Source organism: Pygocentrus nattereri, chromosome 11 (assembly GCF_015220715.1).
Source record: "Pygocentrus nattereri isolate fPygNat1 chromosome 11, fPygNat1.pri, whole genome shotgun sequence".
Taxonomy (NCBI): domain Eukaryota; kingdom Metazoa; phylum Chordata; class Actinopteri; order Characiformes; family Serrasalmidae; genus Pygocentrus; species Pygocentrus nattereri.
Window position 1 is genome coordinate 10,293,582 of NC_051221.1, and position 20,767 is coordinate 10,314,348.

The following is a 20,767-nucleotide window of genomic DNA, read 5'->3' on the forward strand; positions in this document are numbered from 1 at the left end:
CTTTGACAGATAAACAGACCTTAACCCCAATGAACACCTTTGGGATGAATTGGAATGTCGATTTAAAGCCAGGCCTTCTTATCCGACATCACTGCTTGACTGAATGACCACAAATTCCCACAGACACACTTCAAAATCTTGTGGGAAGCTGTCCCATAAGAGTGGAGGCTGCTATAGTAAGTGCTTTTGTAGAATAATGTTGAGCAGGCTTATATAGGTGTGATGATCATTAATGTGCCTCCTTAGCCTTATAGTGAATGTACATCTCATTATCTGTTCATGCCTTATTTTTAGAGATTATAAGCATGCTTACGAAGCATTGTTATCAGGATTCAAAGAGATAAGCTATGCAAGAATACAGGCTTCATAGAAAGTGATGAGACCTCAATGAATGCAGACACTGTGCTCAGTTTGCCATGATGATAGTGTTGTTCTTTATGTGCAAATGAAGTAAAGCATTTATCATCAAAGGCTAAAAGTCTTCTCATGTTTGATTCCTTGAATAACTGAGTCAGAAGTACACTATATTGCCAAAGTATTCGCTCGTCTGCCTTCACACAAATATGAACTTGGTGACATCCCATTCTTAAACCATAGGGTTTAATATGATGTCAGCCCACCCTTTGCAGCTATAACAGCTTCAACTCTTCTGGGAAGGCTTTCCACAAGGTTTATGAGTGTGTTTATGGGAATTTTTATTCGAGAAGCGCATTTGTGAGGTCAGACACTGATGTTGGACGAGAAGGCCTGGCTCACAGTCTCCTCTCTAATTCATCCCAAAGGTGTTCTGTCAGGTTGAGGTCAGGACTCTGTGCAGGCCAGGCAAGTTCTTCCACACCAAACTCATTCATCCATGTTTTTATGGACCTTGCTTTGTGCACTAGATGCAGTCATGTTGGAACAGGAAGGGGCCGTCCTCAAACTGTTCCCACAAAGTTGAAATTTGTGAGTGAGTTGAAATCTCTTGGTGCTGAAGCATTAAGAGTTCCTTTTGCTGGAACTAAGGGGCCGAGCCCAGCTCCTGAAAAACAACTGCACACCATGATTCCCCCTCCACCAAACTTTACACTCGGCACAATGCAGTCAGACATGTACTGTTCTCCTGGCAACTGCCAAGCCCAGACTCGTCCATCAGATTGCCAGATGGAGAAGCGTGATTGGTCACTCCAGAGAACACGTCTCCACTGCTCTAGAGTCCAGTGGTGGCTCTTTACACCACTGCATTCCACGCTTTGCATTGCGCTTGGTGATGTAAGGCTTGGATGCAGCTGCTTGGACATGGAAACCCATTCCATGAAGCTCTCTACGCTGTTCTTGAGCTGATCTGAAGGCCACATGAAGTTTGGAGGTCTGTAGCGATTGACTCTGCAGAAAGTTGGTGACCTCTGCGCACTATGCCCCTCAGCATCTGCTGACCCCGCTCTGTCATTTTACGTGGTCGACCACTTCATGGCTGAGTTCCTGTCGTTCCCAATCTCTTCCACTTTGTTATAATCCCACTGACAGTTGACTGTGGAATATTTAGTAGTGAGGAAATTTCACAACTGGACTTGTTGCACAGGTGGCAGTCTGCAGGCCTAGGGGCTTGGTTTTATATACCTCAAATCAAATCAAATCAAATTTATTTGTAGCGCTTTTTACAACGGATGTTGTCACAAAGCAGCTTTACAGAATTTCAGAAAAGACAAAGTTTCATCAGGAGTGTAAGAATGTACAGAATCCCCCCCGGTGGGCAAGCCAGGGGCAACAGTGGCAAGGAAAAACTCCCTCAGAACTGAGGAAGAAACCTTGGGAGGAACCAGGCTCACCAGGGGGGACCCATCCTCCTCTGGTCAAACTACCTACAAGTGATTATATTACTAATATTAATAGCAGTAATAGTGGTATTAGGAATAACTAGGAGTCCATGAGAATATCAGTGTAGGGTGGGCAGCTCGTCCAAGGCAGGTGGTGGCAGCTGGGGCGTGGGCAGCTGGTCTGAAGTGGGTAACAGGAGGGCTCGGCAGTCGGTCGTCCTTCAGTGTCCGGCTGGACATATGGGTGATTGTATACTCGGAAAGAAAGCAGGGAGATGGAATTAGTTTTATTCTGTCTGTTTGTACGTAAAACAGAGAATGTGAACATTTCCAGAGTGTGTACATTTACACCTGTGGCCATGGAAGTGATTGGAACACCTGAATTCAATTATTTGAATGTGTGAGTGAATACGTTTGGAAATATAATGTATCTCATGTCTTTTTTCATCAAATGATACACTAGATGGACAAAAGTATTGGGACACCTACAGGTGGAGTTGCCCACCCTTTGCAGCTATAACAGCTTCCTGGCTTGCAATATCTGTTCTAGTTCATCCCAAAGGTGCCTGATGGGTTTGAGGTCAGGACTGTGAGGGCCAGACAAGTTCTTCCACAACAAAGTCACCCTGCCATGCCTTTATGGACTTTGCTTTGTGCACTGAGGCTCACCAAACCCAGACTCGTCTATTAGACTGACAGAAGAGCGTGATTCGTAAGTCACTGAGCTCATTAGTATGACCCATTCTACTGCCAGTGTTTGTCTATGGAGACTGCAAGGCTATGTCCTCAGTTTTATCCACCTATTAGCAATGGGTTTGGCCAAAACACCTGAACTCAATAATTGAGGGGTGTCCCAATGAATTTTGTCCATATAGTGTATTTCTCCTTAGGATTTTAGAAGAATCATCATTAAGTGTCCTGAACTATAAAAGAGCAACATGAGAGCCATTTAATGTTCCTCTTGGTAGGCCTCTCATTCAAGTGCAGCTTAAAAAAGCTTAATCAAACTTATTTCCAAGTACTGCTATGCTGGGAATTTGCTTATCACTGACATAGATCAAATCTGAAGTATCATTAACAAGCAAAACACACCACTCATGCAGCTACATCAGTAATATCAGTAATGTTAATGCACTGGAGGATGCCTACAGAAGACTCACAGGTTGTATAATCTCCAAAAAAAACGTCGACTAGTAGAATGGGACACTCTAGAGCAGCCACACATAATCCTAGGGTCACTCAATGCCAAGTGTCAGCCAGAGGGAAACAAATCTCCCCCAGGCTGGGCTGTGGAGCAGTGGAACTGTGTTCTCTGGAGTGATGGAGCGTACCTCTGGAATCCATTGGAGTGGAGCCAGAACTGACCATCCAACATCAGTATCTGATCACACTAATGCTCAGTCAAATCCTCACAGCAATGTCCCAACGTCTAGTGTAAAGCCTTTACACAGGGGTAGAGGCTGTTAGTGCAGCAAAAGGAGGAACAAACTCCCTATTAATACCATTCATTTCAGAAGAAATGCTGAAGAAGCAGGTTTTTTGTACTGTAGGTTGCAGTAATAGTATTAAGTTGTGATATCAGAACAGGTGCAATATATTAGGTCTCCAACACATAAAGCAGCTCTAATCAGCACTATCAGACAGTCTGGTTGTCCGCTGCAGAGACAGTGACGCAGACAGATACGGCGCAGGGTTAGACACTAATTCAATTATTAGCACTCTGCTCTCACTCGAACCTGTGAATATGCGTTTATTTCCGCCACCTGCAGAACGAATATGACTGTCTTCAAACTAGCACCTCACTTCCAACCCCTCTGCAGCAGCTCTGAGTAGTGCTGCTTTTTTTGACTTAACAGGAATTGATATTCGATTCATTTCAGTTCTATCAGTTTTATCTGTACTGTGGATCCCAAAGCAGCTTCTCTTGAAATCTGGGCCAGGAACATGTAGAGTTGTGCCTTAAAATGCCCTTAAATGTTATTATTTTATTCCACTAATGTACTGTAAGTCCACTCATGACATTTGTCTGGTCTTATGCACCAGATCTGGTCTTATGCACTTTTGCTTCTGTGCCTTTAAGACCAATACATGTAAATGAGCTCTCTTCTGATTGGCTGTTGTGTTTTCTGTATTATGTCTCATTCAGAAAGCAGTTCACTCCTTATTACTTCAGTGTGAATGGGAGGAGCCAAACTGCTGTAGGCCCAATAGGTGAATATATGTAAATGGGTCACAGTATTTTTACAGATACTTAAAACATTAACAAGGTTTCTGGCGATATTCAGTTAATTATCAACAACAACAGGGCTAGGGTTAGGGTTAAGAGTGTATGTAGGCTTTGCCTTGAGGGTTAGAGTTAGGCATGGATTTCAGAAACTCTGACATTGAACTTAAAGTTCAGCTGAATTTAATGTATATTTAGTTGAATGTTACTTAAAGACAGCCTGGGCATTTAAAAGCATCTGCAGTGGACCACCCAAGTAATGCTCAACTTCACATTCATTTGCATTTAAGGACTATTTAGTAGAATGTTACTTAAAGATATACTGAACATTTACAAAGAATCTACAGTTGACCAGCCAAATAAAGTGTTACCTGTAAATATGGTGGTTTTTGTGACCTCAAACAAAAACAAAGAACTCAAAACTGGCTGGTTTTGCTGCTTGGGGCGAGAGTTTAGGAGGGGTTGTGCAGTTATTTTGCTGACTGTCAATAGCCAAACTGATCTCCTCTTAAAGGAAAATGTGACTAGGTGAGTAAATTGTTCGCATGAAAAAGTTGAGCAGATTTTAAGCACTGCACCAAAATCTTTCTTTTAAAAAAGAGGATTTTTTTTGTTTGTTTTCATATCACAAAAAGTTCAATTCAAAACAGGCTGTTTTTGCAGCTTAGCTTTCACATATAGACTGAGGAGTGAATAGGATTTTTTTTTTTAATTAAAAATGAACTACAGATATTTTATTCTGTTTGTTTTTGTAACATAACAGTTAAAACAGTGGCTGTTTTTGCAGTTTGCATACGTGGACTGCATGGACTGGGGGAGTGAACAGTGCCTTTTCAAACCTTAACAAAGCTTACATACTACATCAAACTCTTTTATTTAAAAAAAAAAATGATATGGACCCTTTAAACCTGCATTTGTGCATGTGCCCAATTTCTACAGAGTCAGATTGTGAAGTTATATAAAGCCATTATGGACAGAGTGGCTCAGACCCTGTAGGAGTTCATTTAACTTTGTGAGGGTATTAAAGTCTGTAGCGCTGCTCCACTCATGCATACCGTTGTTCAGAGCAGTCGAACTGCAGTCTTGGAGAGGACAGCGAGGCAGTTTCCTAGCCTCGATTTCCAGGCACAGTATCACCTGGGCATATAGGACAATGGCCTATTTTGATTGCCCTGAATAGATGACACTAAGCACTTTAGCAGCATTACACATTTTGATGCTTTAGTAAAAACGAATGCTGTGAGGGAGTGAGGTGTCAGTGGAAAATGCTGGATCAGAGAGGGAAAAAAAAGAGTGTGATCCAGCGCTGTAACAAATCTGTTCTGAAATAGCACTCGCTCACACTGTGTGTGTGATGTTGGTAGCTGTGTATTTCATCCTGTGGGGTAGCAGAGTGAACGAGAGGCTACTTTTAGATAGTCGCCTTAGAGGGCCCATATCAGGAAAATTTCTCTTCGGATTCTCGTCCTTTTATTTAAATAAAAGAGTTTAATGTAGTATGTAAGCGCCGTTGCAGTGTTCACTTTCTGGTCCATGTGTCTATATGTGGAAACTAGCAACAAAAAACAGCTCGTTTTAAATCCAGTGTTTTTGTGATGTCGCAAAAATCAAGACGTTTACATTTATCCAAGAAAAGCAGTTTAGCCACACCCGTTCATGCTGAAGTTATTAAGAGACCCTTATTAGTCCCACAACGGGGAAATTTCACCTCCGCATTTAATCCATCTGTGAAGTAAAACACCACATACACTCTAGTGAGCACACACACACACTAGGGGGCAGTGAGCACACTTGCCTGGAGCGGTGGGCAGCCCAATCCGCAGCGCCCGGGGAGCAGTTGGGGGTTAGGTGTCTTGCTCAAGGATACCTCAGTCATGGACTGTCGGCTCTGGGGATCGAACCGGCGACCTTCCAGTCACAAGGCTGGATCCCTAACCTACAGCCCACGACTGCCCCATTATACAGAATGTTTCAGCGTGTGTTGCTTTTTGAATGAGGCAGCCAATCAGAACCAAGCTCATTTACATATATGGGTCCTAAAGGTAAAGTGATTATTAGATACCTCCTATATAGAGCATTCAAATGTGGAGCATTGTTTGCTGTGGACCTATTGAAGTTGTTCCTTGGTCTGTTTGGACAGGTGTGAACACACCATCCGTAGACGGGTGTGCACTAAACCAAGGAACTTCCAAATGATCACTTCCAACATCAATAAATCAACTGAGGTCCACCAACGAGCTTCTAATTCACCAGCTTGTCAGAATTTTCCTTATCCACTTTAAAAAGTGTAGCAGTTACATTCTGGTGCCATTTAAGGTGGAACAGGAGGCCTATGAAAACGTGGGTAGGCTAACTTGGTAGACATCATTTCCAAATGCGGGCACCTCAGGAAGATGACATGCTTGAGATAAAGCTTAAAAACTTAAACCTAATCATGATAACCAATGGACCTCATTAGTACTCTTGTAGCTGAATGTAATCAAATGCTCACTGTTAATAAAATAATAGTGAAGTTTTGGCACATGGTACATTCAAATAATAAAAAAAAACAAGCATAAAGACGCAGATATTAAGTAAAGTTTGTAATTATTGCTTTTACTCGGATGTTAAGTGTCTCTATTTTCATGCAGAGTAGAAGTGTTTTGGCTCAAGTGTTGGCAAATGTGCTAGTTCAGTCACGGGCTGGAGGTTAGGGAACCAGCTCTGTGACCCGAGGGTCGCCAGTTCGATACCCTGACCTGACAGCATGTGACTGAAGTGCCCTTGAGACACCCAACCCCCAACTGCTCCCTAGGCGCCATGGATAGGATAGGATCATTTCCTCATTGTGGGACTAATAAGCGTCATTTAATCTTAGTAACAGAGCCCTTGCGTTTCTGGCTTATAAACACCACTCATATGTACAGTTTGGTATACATTAAGCTGTCTCAGGGTAATGTCACAAAAACGTAAACGTTGGTTCAGACTAGCTGTGAAAGCAGCCTGATAAAATGAAATCAATCGCTTTGCAGAGGCTGAGCAGTGGTTTGTAAATCTCTCTGGTTTAACATGGTCTGTGGTTAGCTTGTTAACAGAGTCTCAGCCACTCACTCTCTAAGATGCTGAAATCTGAGGAAAACATCACACATATTTGTTTGTGTCTATTGTTGATTAAATGACAAATTTAATGATCAGTGCAGTTTCATCAGGAGGAATCGTGAACAATTTGCTGCTGTCAGAACAAAATATTGCATCTCCAAAATGGTGACTTTACAGTAGAAGGAAAAAACCTACTTTACTTTTAATGTAAGTCAATGGAACCAGACTTTTTCCAAGTCATTTTGAGCCGCGTCTTTTGGTCCATTTACCACGAAATTTACAATGTAAAGGGTAACAGGAATTTTCAGATCATGTAAAGAACTGAAAAACATCGAAAATGAAACGGGTTTTCTTACATCAGTGAACTGAAACTATGCACTGTAATTAAATATATGGGATAGAAGAGCACGACTGTGAAATTTAGCTTCAGACATATAAAGAGCAACGCTGAGTCACTGCTCTGATCCTTCCAGTTAACCACATCTGCCAATGAGAGTTCACTATAGAGTGGTCTAATTACTGTGTGGACTGTAGGCTGCCTGGAAACTCAATATTAATTAGTGGGCCTGTAATGCAAGACGAAGTTGAGAGGAGGATGGAGAACGAAGGCCTGAGTGCCCGTCGGGCCGCAAGAATAACCTGGCAAAAACATTCAACTGAGAAATTTTAATTATCACCCTTTAAAAGTTTTCAAAGTTCTTGAGACTTTTGAAAGTTGTTACAGTTCATGATGCCATTTCAGGACCGAATAGTCTTTGCCAAGATACACTTTTAAGTGGTGCACCTATAAAATGTAAGTTTAGTATGACAAAAGAGGCAGTGTTACAAAACTCATTTTCATATAGATGAATTTTTTGGTGGGTTAATATGTGTGAAACCAACTTTCTCCGAATTCCTGATGATAACATCATTATGGCGACATTTTCAAGATCTGAAACTTTGTAGCCAACTTTTTCTGAAATTAAGGATATGGATTAATAGTTTTGACCCCCCCCCTCACTCTTCTGGGAAGGCTTTGCACTAGATGCTGGAAAATTGCTGTGAGGATTTGATTGCATTCAGCTACAAGCATTAATGAGGTCAGGTACTCATGATCACAACTGCCACTTCAGCTCGTCCCTTCCAAGGTACTGGATGGAGCTCTACTGCTCCAGAGAGCACAGTTGCTCCAGAGGCCAATGCCGGGTGGCTTTATACCCCTCTAGCTAAGGCTTGGCATTGGACACAGAGACCGTAGGCCATATTTGTCAATGATTGTTTATGGTGAATAGAAAGCAATGGGCCAGCTCTGGGTCCACCTGAAAGTAGCTGAATTCACTCATTAGAATGGCTGGATACTTTTGCATATACAACATATCATCAAATCTTTGTCTTGCTCTATCACATATTCCGTCCAAGCTTATTTCACTGTTTCACAGTTTTGCTGATTGTAAAATGACTACCTTTCAAAAAAATCCACAACCCAAATATTAGGAAGAGCCATTTTGTCCTTTGAGCAAAAATTGATCATCCTTGGGTGTCCTTTTCTCACATCTCCGGCAGGAAACTTTTTCTTAAAAGCAAAACAACTTCTTGTAAAATGTCTCTCAACATTACATTTTTTACGGAGCTGAAGTCGCTTCTCATTCACCAGCTTTGGATTTTCCCATTCCACCTTAAATGGTGCCAGAGGCGGCGGAATGTAACTGCATCACCATTTGAGGTGGAACAGAAAAGTTGAACAAGAATCTGGTGAATTAGAAACTGACTTCAGCTTTGAGACGTTTTAGTGTTTGAGAGTTTTCCGTTGCAGATTAAACGTATCAGGAAACCAGTGGGAGTGATTATAAATTCAAATGAGTCCATTCGTCTCTGAATTATCAATGTTTGTCTTAAATGTTTGTCTTTTTTATGTAGCTACTTGTTAGATGAGATTGTTGTCTGAGTTGCTATGGTGACCAACAGTCTTCAGCGTTAAAGGGTGAGTTAGCCATTACTACATAACTACATTAACTCCAGTGTTTAAGACCATTTATTGTTAAAACTATGTTGAAGGATCAGCAGAGCTTTATTTCACTGCAAAGGAAGATTATTTTATTTTTACCTACTAATCTAATTCTGAAGCTACAACAGGGCAGTAAAAGATCCGCAAGCCGCCGATATTAACTGCTTATTTAAAACAGCACTTTCTACAGTGTCACAATGTATAACGTAGAATGGGAGCAAACTGTTCTACCTTAAAATTACATTGCTTCTTATTACCATCGGGCATCAGAATGTATCCGCTGCACCATTTAAGATGGAATGGGTAATTCACATGAGAGCCCAACATCAGCATTTCTATATCTATACTGTGTGTAAAAAAAATATACTTCCCCTCAAAACTGCCTTGTCCGCCCATTGGCCACCCCGTTCAACCAGTCCTAGAATCGCCACCTCCCCTGCTTTCTGTTTTGATGGGCCTTGATGGCTGACATCCACTCTGTGGCTCTTTCTGAAGCTTTTATGACCTGCTGGCATTATATATAACCGATGACTCAGCACTCAGCGACCCCGCCCCTACACGTATGCCCCATGACTAAGCACAAAGTAGAGTGGGAACTGTGACAGAAGGTGTGCATGTACTAGATCGACCCACTTCTTCAGATAACAACAATAAGCTTTTATATCTGGGCTCCACTGGCTCTGCATTCACAGGAGGTCTAAATAAACCTCCCACGTCGGCCAGGTTTTAATCTTATTTGGCAGCTCTCTAGGCGGCCCACTCCACAGCTCTCTTCACAAAGAGATAGGCCTAACAGGAGTCGCGGCGGTTCACTGCACTTGCCAGAGAAAGACCAGAATAACACTTTGAGCTACTACTCGGTACTACTGCACACAGGACCACCGACAGCAAATACAAACACAGCCTAATTGTGAGACACTGGCCACAATATAGGCCTGTTTCTTCATTCTGTGGTCAAACCCATGTGGTAAACACAGGGTGAACCTGATCGCTAATATAAATGCCCTGTGTAATAACTCTTCATGGCAAAGAATGCTACTTTGGGAAGTGAAATCATCTTTAATCTAGTGAAGATATCTAATGTTTCTTATTATGAGACTGTTACCAAGTAACTTTGTCAATGGAATAAGCCAATTTGGAAATACACTGATCAGGCCTAACATTCTGACCACCTCCTTGTTTCTACCCTCATTGTCCACTTTATCAGCTCCACTTACTGTATAGCTGCACTTTGTAGTTCTACAGTTACAGACTGTAGTCCATCTGTTTCTCTGATACTCTGTTACCCTGTTCTTCAGTGGTCAGGACCCCCATGGACCCTCACAGAGCAGGTACTATTTGTGGTGGATCATTCTCAGCACTGCAGTAACACTGATGTGGTGGTGGTGTGTTAGTGTGTGTTGCGCTGGTGCAAGTGGATCAGACACAGGAGTGCTGCTGGAGGTTTTTAACACTGTGTCCACTCACTGTCCACTCTATTAGACGTTCTACCTTGTCAGCGCACTCCATTTTATCACAATGCACAATATTAACCAGATTAGGAACACTTTCTATTCCAGTTAAGTTAAGTGATACTTTTTTGATCCCACAACCGGGGAAATTCCACCTCCGCATTTAACCCATCCGTGAAGTGAAACACCACATACACACTAGTGAACACACACACTAGGGGCAGTGAGCACACTTGGGCAGCCCTATCCACGGCACCCGGGGAGCAGTTGGGGTTTAGGTGTCTTGCTCAAGGACACCTCAGTCATGGACTGTCGGCCCTGGGGATCGAACCGGCAACCTTCCGGTCACAGGGCCAGATCCCTAACCTCCAGCCCACTACTGCCCCCAATTATTTAATTTCTCAGTATTAATCAGGTAAGCATGTGAAACACTTTCAGGTCATAGTGAAAATTAAGATTAAGAGACCCTTATTAGTCCCACAACGGGGAAATTTCACCTCCGCATTTAACCCATCCGTGAAGCGAACACCACATACACACTAGTGAGCACACACACACTAGGGGGCAGTGAGCACACTTGCCCGGAGCGGTGGGCAGCCCAATCCCAATCCCTGACCTCCAGCCCAGAACTGCCCCTATAAGTGAGCACACAGAGAACACACTTAAATATGAAATTCTTCTGCCAATTTTAGTGCAAAAATTCTATTGATTTGCTGGAACAAAGAAACCATGGCATTTGCACAAGCCACGTTTTATGCGTATTAAGATGTGCTCTCTGTGCACTTTTAGTAATGAAGGTTCTATGCAGGTACATTTCTCATTTATCAAGGTACAAACAGTGTAAACATTCCCTCAAACGTACTGCAGTGGTTTAAAGGTCTGTTTGTGAACCTTAAATCAGTGTTTCCAGTTGAAAAGCTCGCATTTGCAGATTTACTACCAAAAGTGGATAAACTGAATTGTCTTGATGTAACATATTTCACTCTTGGGGAAATGATGTACACACACGAGTCCAGTCAGTTCAGTGAATCACTCTCCTCAGTGCAGTGCTGTAGTACAGACTACACAGCGGTGCATACTGAGCCAGTCTGTGTTTATACCCATTGTTTTTGTATGTCTATATCCGTACAGGGGCTGTTGAAGATCACCAGTTGTAATTGCTGATCTTTCACCTCTAAACCCAACGACCCCGAGCCTCGTTCTTATCCTTGATACTGCACAGCTAGTATTGTTAGTAAAATAACACCATCTTTTGATCCTACAAGTGTGTACATGTGTGTGCAGGAGGGTCAGTAAGAACTGTGAGGAAAGAAAAGAAGAAGGGAAAAAAAACCTCTCCCTGGTTGCTGCTTGCAAATCGAATCGATTGAGCGCAGAGCGAGCTAAAAATAGAAGCCATAAATGCAGGCTGGAGTGGGCGGCAGGCTTCCAGGAGAGAGAGCAAGCGGGATCAATGCTTATGAGCCCAAATGAACAGCAGAAACCTGTTTGAGTTCACACGCGGCCCGGCGGGAGAGGGGAGTATGGTGGTTTGGTGGGGGGCAGGCGGTAGATTGGAGCGGCCGTGGGCGTTCTAATGCTGCCGAGGCTGTGGGCAGGTTGGTGGGCGGGTTATGTCAGAGGATTTGAAGAGGCTGTGTAACACAGCGTGGATGGTCATTCAATGCGCATGATGAAAAAAAAAAGAAAAGGGAGTAAAATTTATGAAACAATGTAAAGGAGCTACAGAATTACTCGGCTTCTGATTGGTCGTCTTGAAGACTTTTTGTTTCAGAGGCTCACGCTAAACTGTTGAGATTTGTTTTCCGAGATAAACAGGTTTTATAGTAGAAGTACATGACATAATCAAAGATTTAAGAGTGATGTTTTTTTCTTTTTATGTTTATATTAATCCTGTGCTTGGAACAATTAAAAATAGAACCACAGGTTATATTAATCCTGTGCTACAAAACAAACCATAGAAATAACCCAGGTTATATTAATCCTGTGCTACAAAACAAACCATAGAAATAACCCAGGTTATATTAATCCTGTGCTACAAAACAAACCATAGAAATAACCCAGGTTATATTAATCCTGTGATATAAAACAAACCATAGAAATAACCCAGGTTATATTAATCCTGTGATATAAAACAAACCGTAGAAATAACCCAGGTTATATTAATCCTGTGATATAAAACAAACCGTAGAAATAACCCAGGTTATATTAATCCTGTGATATAAAACAAACTGTAGAAATAACCCAGGTTATATTAATCCTGTGCTACAAAACAAACCGTAGAAATAACCCAGGTTATATTAATCCTGTGATATAAAACAAACCGTAGAAATAACCCAGGTTATATTAATCCTGTGATATAAAACAAACCGTAGAAATAACCCAGGTTATATTAATCCTGTGATATAAAACAAACCATAGAAATAAACCAGGTTATATTAATCCTGTGCTACAAAACAAACCATAGAAATAAACCAGGTTATATTAATCCTGTGATATAAAACAATCTGTAGCAATAAACCAGGTTATTTTAATCCTGTGTTATAAATCAAACTGTAGCAATAAACCAGGTTATTTTAATCCTGTGTTATAAATCAAACTGTAGCAATAAACCAGGTTATTTTAATCCTGTGTTATAAATCAAACTGTAGCAATAAACCAGGTTATATTAATCCTGTGATATAAAACAAACCGTAGAAATAAACCAGGTTATTTTAATCCTGTGCTACAAAACAAACTGTAGCAATAAACCAGGTTATATTAATCCTGTGATATAAAACAAACCGTAGAAATAACCCAGGTTATATTAATCCTGTGATATAAAACAAACCGTAGAAATAACCCAGGTTATATTAATCCTGTGATATAAAACAAACCGTAGAAATAACCCAGGTTATATTAATCCTGTGATATAAAACAAACCGTAGAAATAACCCAGGTTATATTAATCCTGTGCAAACTGCGATGAGTAAATATGTTGGAGGCACTCAAATAAGCATTTCCTTCTATTATTTGTGGCTGGCTGGGTGGATGTTTATAGTGACTGAATGAAACGTTTCTACATGTTTTCTACCTTCAAGCATCCCAATGTATTATGTATGGAACCTCTTCGGAGTGATGCCAGTGTGTTAAATGAGAGGCCACAGCCGTCCCTGTAATTTATGCATCAAATTACAGACATTCAGTGGTAAAATGACATCATTGCACCTCCGCATGGAAAACAAATCCATCGAAAATGCTTTACTCAGTAGTTTTTAGTCAGGTAGGCCCAAATCCAAGTTAGAGCCAATATCTCTCCACCCACACCGTGGGAAGGAAAGCAGATCGGCACACTATAGTTAACAAATCAGAATCCTCACTGCTGCAAAGTGGAAACGATGTCTAAACTGCAGGGTATACTCTCATCTAGGCCAGCTATATATGACAGAGTCCACATTGTTGTGAAAGGAAACAAATGGCAGACTTGGCAATTCTGGAGTTTGAGGCCTGTCAAACTGGATTTCCACCCCTTTGGTCTCAATACAACATCCATCAGCACAGGTTGCATTAGGAAGCCATGCTGGCTTCCAAGTGACTCAGCAAATTTTAGCTCTTTGCCTCCAGATAAAGGCTCATTAAACTAAAAGCTTTACTGGCCCATCTCGACTTCCTGCCTTTTTCTAAACCAATAACGCCCACTCCTCTGTCCCTCCCTCCCTCCCTCACTCCTTCTCCCGTCCCCTCAGAGGAGGGCAGGGAACGGGAAGAAAGATGACGTTGGGCTAATTGAACACCCCCACTCTGATATCTGAACTGGCAGTGAGATTAATGACACTGCTCACTTTTTCACTGGTTGAAGTCATGTTCTAAACTAGGTCCAGCGCACAATAAGCCCCATTCTTCCTTTTCTCTGCCTGTTTATGTTTGTAAACATCATCTCCTTCTGAGAAAATGAATGACGGACTAAGTCGATCAATGTGAAAAAACAGTAGGCGGCGTTAAACCTTCGGAAAACGGTGGACAACGACTTGCAGCTAATCTCACAGCACGAGATAAAGTGTATTAGGGAAGAAATATCCGCCTCTAGTGCTCACACTTAACCTTAAATTCACCACAGAATAGTGCGGCAGTGTGACTAAACTGTTTTTTTTCCCCAGCTGTCTTTAAGTTTCTTCACATTATGCTCTTAATGCTCCGAGTTAATTGATCTCTAGTTTGTTGTTTTTTCTCCTCGATGTCTGAGTGGGCCGCTCTTCTGAGTGGTTCATTTTCAAGTGTGCGTGACATTTACTGAATCTCTTTTTATTCATTTTTGCCCATTTTCTCCCAAAATCAGTCACATCCAGCTTTGTTTGGCAAAGCATCTCTGTCTCTGCAATCTCAGAAATAAACGCACTAAGCTGTAATTGAGACAGTCCCCCTCTTGTCAAGGGGTCATCCCTCAAGGGTCCATCTCAGTACCTTTAGTCAGGGAACATAACTGAACCATAATCCACTGAAATGATCTGTCCTGAGCTGTACTGACTCCACTCACCCTGCCTCGCCTCGCCTCCAGGCTTTTACTCTACTGTTCTGTTTTAAAACATTCGGTTATGAAAAGGTACAAATACCAACTTTTCACCTGGAGAAACTGATTTAAGGTTCACAATCAGACCTTAAAGCCACTGTAGTACCACTGAGGGATCATTTACACTGTTTGTACCTTGATAAATGAAAGAAATATACCTGCAGATTCTTCTAGATATTACCCAGGTAAGTGTGAGGTGCGATCTCCAGAGTCATTTGGTGGGACAAGATAGCAGGCACTGTCATGTGTGTAGTGAGCAAGACGGCTGGATGTACTTGTGAGAACACTTTAATGAACAAACATTTAACACAAAATAACAAACTACTAAGCTTAACAAAGAAACGCTGGGCAAACCAAATAAGAGCCAGTCACACAGCAACTACACCTAACAAAGTGACACGTGGGCCAGAAAAACACTGAAACAAAGGGCTTGATCAAGACTACAACAAATGGGGAACACCTGGGAGAGGGAGGAGACAGAGGCTGCAGACAGGGGAGGATACTAATAAGGAAGGCAGGGAAAAGGATGGAGCACAAGAACCAAAACAAAAACACAAGCACATGGCTAAAAAGCGCATGGCTCCAACACAGGGCAAGAATACAGACAGGGACAGAGGAGACTGTGACAGGTCCTTGAAGTACGTCTAATGAAATTACACTGAAATGACTGACAGGTATTAAGCTGTAAGGTATTAAGCTTATGAAGGACAAGATGGTAATATAATGTCACTATAATAACACATTTAGGCAGGAAAGTAAATCAGGACCAGGTAGTTATATGGCATTTTGGTAGATGCTTTTACCCAAAGTTGCTTACAATTTGATCATTTTACACAGGAAGGCGAAGGCAGGGTTAGGAGTCTTGCCCAAGGACTTGCCAGTGTGCAAGGCAGAGTGCAAGGCAGAGGTGGTACCCACTACACTATACCACCCACCATATTTACAAGGATAGGTTTCTGAAATAAGTGGTAAAAACCCAGTAAAATCACAATAAAAGACCCATTTACAGCCCAGATTCAGTTTTATTTATAACTGTGCAGTAGTTTTCACTGGTTGGATGTAAAAAACCTGGAGATGATATGGAAATATAAAAGTTACTACCTTGATTATTAAACAAATTATAATTGCACGGACAAAGTTGATTAATAAAAGCATATGAATCCTCTCACTAAGGATAGACCTTGGTTCATGTATGTTAGGGAGTTTTAGCATCGGAAAGTCCCTGAAAATTTTGAAGCATTGAGAACAAGGACGAGCTCCAGAGTGTGAAGTAAGCCAATAAGAACCTGCAGAAACCAAGTTTTTGAAGACCGCTACTAAATCAGGAGTTAAAGGGCCTTGAGTGGATGGAACAGGTTTGTACAGCCAAAACTTGAAGAAAAAAAACAATGTCATGTATGATTGGAAATAAGGGCGTCCAAGAGAAGTGCAGAGTTAGGATGAAAGATGATATGTAACAAGATAATGGGAGGAGTGGTATATTTTATTGCCCCCAAGTAAGATATAAAAAGGGGATGTTTTGTGATGATTACTGGCATTTGGTTGTCTGGGAACCATATTTCCATCTGAAGCCAATAAATGAAGATGGGACCTTTTCCTTCCTTCCAGAAGAACTCATCGACTGAAGTTTGTTGTTTCTTTTTCTTTTACTTTTTGCAGAATACCTTTTCCTAGTTTTATAAATCCCTTTTGCATAAGAAAGAAGAACAAATTTAGAACAAAAGCCTGGCTTAGAATAATTAACTGTGATATATGTCTGGACTTGGGGCGGAGGTCGAATCGCTCTTGGTCCCGACTACGAGACAGGGCGTGTGGAGTCAACACACAAAATATCATTTCACTGGATTATGGTACAATTATGCTGACTAAAGGTACTGAGAGGTACTCTTGAGCGGACCACCCCAGTGACTAGAGGGGTCCTGCCCCAGTGACAGTATAGTACCTTTTTTTCTGAGAGTGTGGGAAAAGCTCCCGTAGCCAGAAAAAGCTGAAAAATCACATTTTATGTTATTTAGACAAACAGTACAAACTATTTACGCTATTTCTGTCAGATTTCACAATGATTTTAAATCTACTGTAGAAACGTTTATGTGGCTTTTGGTTTGGTTTTATACGTCTCTCCACATTCAAAGATGCAGGAGTCTGGTCTTGTATGGGTGGAAATAACTGCTTGAGGGCATTGACGAGATGACCATCAAGTGGACAGATCTTCCTATAAGAACTTTCTTATGGAGTGTTAGAACTGGGAAAACTGGAGGGGGCTGGAGCCCCTATACGCAGACTGTATAAGTGCCCATTTGGTCGGTGTGTTCTTCAAGACCTGTTTCATCAAGACGGGGATCAGCCTATCTCCAGGAATAGAGCTCATAGCTTGACTTGAGTTCTGTGAGATTCTTCACTCTTGGGCGCCCCCTTTGGTAGAGTACTCACCTCTTGTTGCGCTGGCGAATGGGCCTCCCTACCCAGGATACACGCTCATTAGATCTAATAGATCTAATAGTACAATTAGAAAAAGCAAGCAGAGCGATAAGGAAGAACATCAGTATGCTGGTGATGTTGAACATTATCCTGTGAAATTGTTGGCTCTGCTTGAAAAGTCACGGGCAAAAAAAGTGCTTTTCCTCATCAAGTCGTAGTTGAATAGCATTCACTCTCAGACTCTCAGAGGTTCTGGTTTCTGAGATCATGACCTCTACACTGTCTTCTACACTATCGTGGCCTAATACACTCCTCTCTTCTGCTTGTTCTCAGGTTATGGCCACGCGGCTCCAGGCACAGATGCAGGGAAGGCCTTCTGCATGTTCTACGCGGTGCTGGGCATCCCCCTGACGCTGGTGATGTTCCAAAGCCTGGGCGAGAGGATGAACACGTTCGTGAAGTACCTGCTGAAGCGCATCAAGAAATGCTGCGGCATGAGGATCACGGAGGTGTCCATGGAGAACATGGTGACGGTGGGCTTCTTCTCCTGCATGGCGACGTTGTGCATCGGGGCAGCCGCCTTCTCCCACTACGAGGACTGGAGCTTCTTCCAGTCCTACTACTACTGCTTCATCACCCTGACCACCATCGGCTTCGGGGACTTTGTGGCGCTGCAGAAGAACCGAGCACTGCAGCGGAAGCCCCTATACGTGGCTTTCAGCTTCATGTACATCCTGGTTGGGTTGACAGTGATCGGAGCCTTCCTCAACCTGGTGGTGCTGCGATTCCTCACCATGAACAGCGAAGACGAGAGACGGGATGCCGAGGAGAGGGCGTCTTTGGCAGGAAACAGGAGCAGCATGGTCATTCACATTCAAGAGGAGACGACGCAGAGGAGCCGGCGGAGACGGGAGCACCAAAGGCAGCAGCAGCAGAGGTACAGGTCGGAGGTCACGGACCTGCAGTCCGTTTGCTCCTGCATGCACTACCATGAGTTCGGCAGCTCAGCCGCACTTGCTCCAGGAGGTGGAGGAGGAGGAACTGGAAGAGCGTTTTCCCACCAGAACTCCTTCAGCTGCCAGCTGAGTCCAAACCAATACTTTCACTCCTCGGTGACGTACCGCATCGAGGAGATTTCACCAGAAACGCTGAAGAACAACTTCTTGCCTTCCCCCATCAGCTCCGTATCCCCCGGCCTCCATAGCTTCACAGACAACTTACGCCTGATGAGACGGCGCAAGTCCGTCTGAACAAACGCGACACCCACATTCTTCCTAGTCCCACCCCCATTTTTAACAACACCAGTATTTATTCAGTGATAGGTAAAGCGGTCACTGTTGATACCCAATCTGCGTTCTCTGTCCAGTCTGTACTATGCATGTCCTGCATGCGTGCATTACATTAGCATTTTACGACTTACGTGACTGATCCACTACGAAACTTTCCCAAAGTATTCATGTGTATTTTGTGTATTTTTGCACTCTTCCATGCTGCATTAGCATGATATGCTCTTTTGAATGCAATAGCTTTTAAAACTTCATAGCTTTAAGGCTTGATTAGCTTCTTGAACAGTGTCGCTTTCCCCTGTATTGGCACATTGCTATAAACATTTGTAAAACATTGTGAAAATTGTTACAATGTTTTACCATGGTACTACAAGGTTGTTTTTTTCCGGAGACGTCAAATTTGCATATTGTTATTACCACTTTATTACATATTATAATAGGCTCTAAAAAGCTTTCCACTTCCAGTGTTATGGTGCATGTTGAAATGACTTTGTTCTTCACCGATGTTGTTGAACAAAGCTAGGCAAACTGTAGATGCTAAACCAGGTCTGTGTGCGTATATCTCTCTCAAGTCCTGGTGCTTTCATTTGAATGTTTTGTTTTTCCCCACCAATCGATAAAAAAGAAACTTTTTAAGTATTAAGATGAAATATCATCAGTGTCATGCAAAAACCGTGTGTCTCCATTTTTATTTTTTACTTTTTTCGCATCATTTAGAAGCTTTAAGTACCCCTTGCATAGTGAACACACCAATAGAAATGGTCCAGGATTAAAACAAAAACCCAAAACATTGTACCTTGACTTCCATTACAATCACAGAATGTTTCCTTCACCTAAGAATTTCCTTCTCCTGTAAAATTCCCTTTTTGGAAATACTAGTTTTTGTTCCGACAGCGACGATATGTTTCCGTGGAAATGTAAAAGGACTAAAAGCTGCTGGAAACATAATTTAGTATAAAGTAATGTCGTAAAATGACAGACACTGCATCATAAAACGTAATGGAGTGTACGCATGCATGACAGTCTGTGGTGTAAATTGGTCATGGGACGCAGATTGGGCACTAACTCTGCTCCTAGAGATCAAGGGTTAAGGGTTGAGAAGAACTTATCCATGTTGTCACTGTCATATCAAAATAACTAAAAAAAATGAAATGATTTTTCATACCATTTGAAAAACGCCAGCTGCCTTTTGCTCTGGGTGAACAATTCATAATGAATGGACCGATGAAAATGGCCCAAAATTACTCCGAATAAAAGTTCAGTTCATTAATGAAGATAATGTTTTTTCAGTCTCCATTAAAGTCAAAATTTTTGTTATGACAGTGACAAAATTTATATCCTTATGCAGAAGTTTGAATATCCCTGGTCAAAAAGAGCATTCCTCTACAACCTCTTATACTCGTGGGTATATTTTCATTTGTCCATCTGAATTTATGTGACCAAATTGTAAGGCAAATTATTCAGTAACTGCATGAAATACATGTAAATTTCTATTTTTTTTTTTTTTTGTAAAAGTTCGCCTCATGAATGAACAGTAAATGAGTTTTATGATCTACTCATGTTGCTATATGCTTACAATTTACTGCTGAAAGCCAAAAATCTCAGACGCCCTTTGTGTCACTTTATAAAAGTAATTTTTCCAGAGCAGATCACTGAAGAGACGCCCTGTTTATAGTTTAGAGCCCAGATTTGTGGAAAAATGGGTCGACTTTCAGTAGAAAAACAAAGTTCAGCTTCTTTTATTATAAGGGTTTAAAATGACATCACCGTCTATTTGACTGGAAAGAAGAGCTACAGCCTCACACGACGCCCAGCTTCTGAATGGAGCTTATGAAATATGAAAGCTATGAAGAACATGAAGTGCGTTTTGGAACCACCGGTGGTCTCGAGGAGTTTAAAGGGTTAAATATGTAATATCTTTGGTGCACACTTTCTATTTATTTGCTGATTTTAATATATTAGAAACAAGTATGAAATAAAATGT

The 20,767-nt window shown here is 41.8% G+C and overlaps 1 protein-coding gene across 1 annotated transcript in view; it reads left to right on the top strand.

Annotated features, from left to right (window-relative positions):
• The window catches only part of kcnk9 (potassium channel, subfamily K, member 9), a 106,323-nt gene extending 85,859 nt beyond the window's left edge, over positions 1 to 20,464 (top strand). Inside the window, exon 2 of the mRNA XM_017715937.2 lies at positions 17,831 to 20,464. Coding sequence (XP_017571426.1) covers positions 17,831 to 18,747 — 917 coding nt within the window. The 3' untranslated portion in view covers positions 18,748 to 20,464. The remainder of the gene's footprint in view (positions 1 to 17,830) is intronic.
• The last annotated feature ends 303 nt before the right edge of the window (positions 20,465 to 20,767 follow it).